The sequence below is a fragment of the Capsicum annuum genome, chromosome 4, assembly GCF_002878395.1.
Source record: "Capsicum annuum cultivar UCD-10X-F1 chromosome 4, UCD10Xv1.1, whole genome shotgun sequence".
Lineage (NCBI taxonomy): Eukaryota > Viridiplantae > Streptophyta > Magnoliopsida > Solanales > Solanaceae > Capsicum > Capsicum annuum.
The window spans coordinates 44,609,446-44,614,026 of record NC_061114.1 but is presented as its reverse complement, the minus strand read 5'-3'; the positions used below and the strand labels follow the sequence as shown (position 1 = coordinate 44,614,026).

The 4,581-nt window shown below is 32.1% G+C and overlaps 1 protein-coding gene across 1 annotated transcript; it reads right to left on the bottom strand.

The window, feature by feature from the left end:
• Nucleotides 1-1,064: 1,064 nt before the first annotated feature.
• On the bottom strand, nucleotides 1,065-3,839 carry LOC107869675 (chromo domain-containing protein cec-1). The gene is made up of 2 exons (XM_016716162.2): nucleotides 3,523-3,839; nucleotides 1,065-1,720 (listed from the first exon to the last, which is right to left on the bottom strand). Exons 1-2 carry the CDS (start codon nucleotides 3,703-3,705, stop codon nucleotides 1,292-1,294), a joined length of 612 nt encoding a protein of 203 aa, XP_016571648.1. The 5' UTR covers nucleotides 3,706-3,839; the 3' UTR covers nucleotides 1,065-1,291.
• Nucleotides 3,840-4,581: the final 742 nt, after the last annotated feature.

The window sequence follows — 4,581 nt, the reverse complement described above, 5'->3', positions numbered from 1 at the left end:
TCTGAGCTTTTGCATAATCCATATCGTGAGCACCTACACCTACTTCTTCCTCAAAAGGTTGACTAAGAGGTACCGAAGGCACATGGGTATATCTATTACTTGAACTACCTCTACCGTCAGTAATTTACTTTTTACTACTACTACTACCACTTCCAGGATAAAATTTTTTGACACTTTTACCAAAGTTTCTTAATTTATCCATAATATAAATCAAACTAAAAATAATTCAAAACACACAAAAATAATAAAATTAAATATTCAACAATTAACACACTAATTAAAAATTAAAAGTAAGATATGGAACGATAATACCAAATTTTAAAAGTATCCGAAAGTTGCGACTTTAGAAAAATTCCACCCGTATTTGTAATCGCTAAATTAAAAAATAAAATTGAACACTTTAGGAAATAAGTAGAATATTTGAGGGAGAATGGGATTTGAGAGAATGAAAATTGTGTGAAAAATGATTTGAAAGTGTAGGGTATTTATAAGAATTTTTTTGGGTTTTAAAAAATATTTTAAATTATTTTTTTTTTAAATAAAAGAGCCAAATAGCCGTTTGAAGCTCCAAACGGCCATATAGCCGTTGGGCCCAACGGCTACTTTGGCCCATAACGGTCAAATTCTAATTTTATTTTAAAAAAATAAAAAAATAGTCGGGTCGGTCCGGGCCGATTAACCAGCAAGTGTGGTCCGGATTGGGTTCGGGCCAGGTCAACCGGCCCCAAAAAAAATTGGCCCAGCTCGAGGGCTGACCGAGCCAGGTTCATAAAAGGGCTGGGACGGGCCGGGTCAAACCGGCCCATTTGACAGGTTTACTCCTCTCCCGTGTCCTTTAAGAAAAGCAAAATGTAAATTGGAAATAAAAGTATCATTTTATTTATTGTATAATCAAATGTTTTATATTATACCACATATTCCATTTTTAATCCAACGAACCAACACATCTACTAAAAATGTATATCCAGTAAATTATTTTTATATTTTCTGACTTTGTACGTACTCACAAGAATGGATGTCTAGAATTTGGTCTAACGAATAATGGTGGAAATGAGTGATGGATATTAAATTAGAAGAATGGTTATCTTTATTTTGTCTAGAATGGCCTAATGATAAATATTAGAATGTAAATGTGCCGATGAACAAGGTGAAAATACAAATTTCCTCAAATGAGAATGAGAATGACATTCAGTAGTAAAGAATAAAATTAATCATACTTATGAAAACTAGTTGCTGATAAAATCAGTTGTATATATTCCTTTTGAATTTAAAAAAGATTTTGCAGTTTTGTTTACTTATCCCACCAAAATTTGCCTTTCTTCGTAGAAGCTGGTTTGTCTTCTGTTTTCTTTTTCTCAGCTTCAAAATTTGGATCCTCAGCAGCTGTTGACTGCACTTCAATGTTCTTATCCTCAGTGATAGCAGGTTTTACTTCTTCTACAGTCTTCTCTGTAGGAGCTACTTCTGGTAATTTTTTTTGATCATCGATTTTATTCTCACTCTCCACTAATGGTTTTACTACTTCCTCCACATTCTTCTGGACGTGAATTTTTGATTTTACTTCATCTGTTTTGTTCTCTTCAACACAAGTAGAAGCATCGGTTTTGGGACCATCATCAACAACCTTCTCATCTTCTAACTTGTCTTCCTCAGATGCTACTTTAGAAGCTTTTACTGATGTCTCCTCTTTGTCTTCTATTGAACCCGTATCTTCTTCATTCTGCCACATATACAAATGCTGCACTAATTAAAATTCTATGCTATCTTTGTCATTAGATATATATATAGCGCGCGCATGTGTCACTCCTTTTTACTTAGTAGTTAAGTCTATGCCAAAAACGACTCATGCCTTTTTGTTGTCCTTAGTAAGGTGTTATAATAATCAATTGAAAATGTGTTATAATAATCAATTGAATTATACAATCAAAGATAATTTTGGTACGTGCCAAACAATTCTCTTCTTTTCTTAAATTTTTTATTCTGGTCTTAGAACTAATAATGGGCTTTTCGTCAAGGGTTAAAGCTAGTCATAGCCAAGATAGGGTGGAGATAGATCATCAATGAACAAACATTACCTTTCATAATTGATCAGATCAACATGTATTTGTATCAAACTAAAAACTTTTATTTAGTGATGAATATTTCAAGTTTTCCATATTGCATATGTAACCATATTCTAAAAAGGGTTTTCACAAACCAAATTTCTACAATCCAAACCCGTTAAAAAGTTATTCAGGTAACTTTAATTTTTCAATAGTTCATGGAAGATCATATATTATTTTCTCGAAATATTCGAAATGCCATGCCCAAAAGATGCTATGTCCACCTACCATTTTTAAGTTTCAATTGATGTTTAATCAGACTAAGAAAATTCAGAGAGAAATCCTTAAGCGCTAAACAAATAAGTGATTCATTTCAAATGAAGTTTTCTAACAAAATATCGTGAAAAGGTGAGTGGCCACCTATAGCAAACAAAGTTGATAAAAATTGCACGGTAGGACATCAATTAGTAAAAATTAGACACTGAATAACGAAAAAAAAAAAGAAAAGGGAGATAGAAAGGCGTCTTTGTATTGATGAAAACATTTTTCGAAATTGTTTTTTTTTACTTTCCATGTTTGGCTTGTTCAAATTGTTGAAGAACATTTTTTTTTTTTTTAGAAAAACAAGTTCCATGAGAAAAATGACTTAATGCAAGCAGGGGGAACAACTTCTATTAGTGAAATTCAATGTTAACTTTATCCTCTGATCCACCAAATGCTTGCAATCTCAACCCCTCCACCCTCGGGGCCTCACCCTCAACCTCCGCCCACCACCCTAGCTCTTCGTTATACTTATTATTTTAAAATAATACTTCCTCCGTTTAAAAAAGAATAATCTATTTTTTTTTAGTCCGTTTAAAAAAGAATGATCCCTTTCCCTTTTTGACAATACTTTAATTTCAATTTTCTACATGACATGTTTAGGACCATAAGATTAAAGAGTAATTTGGTACATCTGACACAACTTTAAGTTAAGACCACAAAATTCAAAAGTCCTCTTTATTTTCTTAACCTTTGTGTCAAGTCAAAGTAGGTCATTCTTTTTTACACGGAGGGAGTATGTTTTTTCTTATTTACCAAACACTACAAAAAAATAAGAAACCAACTTAATTTTAAGAAAAAATGTAAAATGTTTTTCTTCATACTAAGTAGGCTATTACATGCTCTGATTTTATTTTATATGACCCCTTTACATTTTAATTGTCACAAAATGACTTTTTCTTTTACTGAACACTGTTTTATTTTAAATAACTAATTCATGGATCACAAAATATTTAAATGTGTAGTGTTTATATGTCTGTGCACGCGCGCTCAGCTTATATGTCAATTTATTTTTTTCTTTCTTAATCTAGTGTAAAATTCAACATGTCCATATAAAATAAAATAATGTGAAAGAAAAGCAAAGAGAGGCAAAAAATTATAAAGAAGAGAAATAGAGAGAAACACATATAGATTGGGCAACGAAATAAGAACAACATACATTGAGTAAATTATCGAGAGATGGGTTTTTGTCGGAATCACCATCTTCGGCAATGAGTGTCTCATCATTTTTCGCCACATCTTTTTTGATCACAAGCCCAACAGAATTGGCAGCTGCATTTTCTGGTTTGACTTCAGGGGCTTCACAATTTAACACATTTTGTTTGCTTGCGCAGGCTCCCATTTTTTTCTCTCTCTCTTACTCCCTTTCTCTTAAGATGTTTCCTCTTTTCTTGGCTCTGAGAGAGAAAACAAGGGAGAGGTAAGGATCAACAGACAATGAGACAGAGAGAAAATGTAGGAATAAAATGTTCAGAAATTAATGGGCTTTTATAGGGGTGGGAAAGGTAATACATGCATTCAATTGTCCGAGGGCGCAGAGAAAATTTCTCTCTGCCTTTATTTTCATTTTTTTTAAATCTGGGCTTATTTATAGTTTTAATATTAATCTATATTAAAAATTCATCTATCATGCCACAAATGGGAATTCTAGATCAAAAGGACCAGCGATGATCTCGATGCTAACCATAAAAATTTAAAAAAATATCAATTAAGAGATAATGAGTAAAATGATATCCATTATATTGTATTAAGTCATTAGATAATGAGTAAAATGAGATCCATTGTATCATGTCTTCAGAAAAGACTTGGCATTGTACTGATGATAAAGAGACGCTTTTTCCTTTGGCAGATTCAATCACATTGCATTATTTGATCTTTTTGTCACCTCATAAAGCCATAAAATTTATATAGTCAATGTAGTGACAACTTACTTTTATGAATTAAATGATAAAAATGAGTTGAGGTAAAAATTGATTTGGATGATTAATAATCAGTATCTAATTAACAAAGTTGCTTGAAGATATTTGATATACTAATAATTTATCCCGATAGCTTGTCAAGCAGATACCGAAGAGCCCAGTCTATCATTGTGATCGTTAATTAGGAGCTGCAAACATATTCCAAATGCATGTATTAATCTTCAGTGATACTATATTATTAAAGGTTTGGCTTTATGGAGTACAAGGATTTTACTGGCTGGAAAATTTGTGTTCAACAA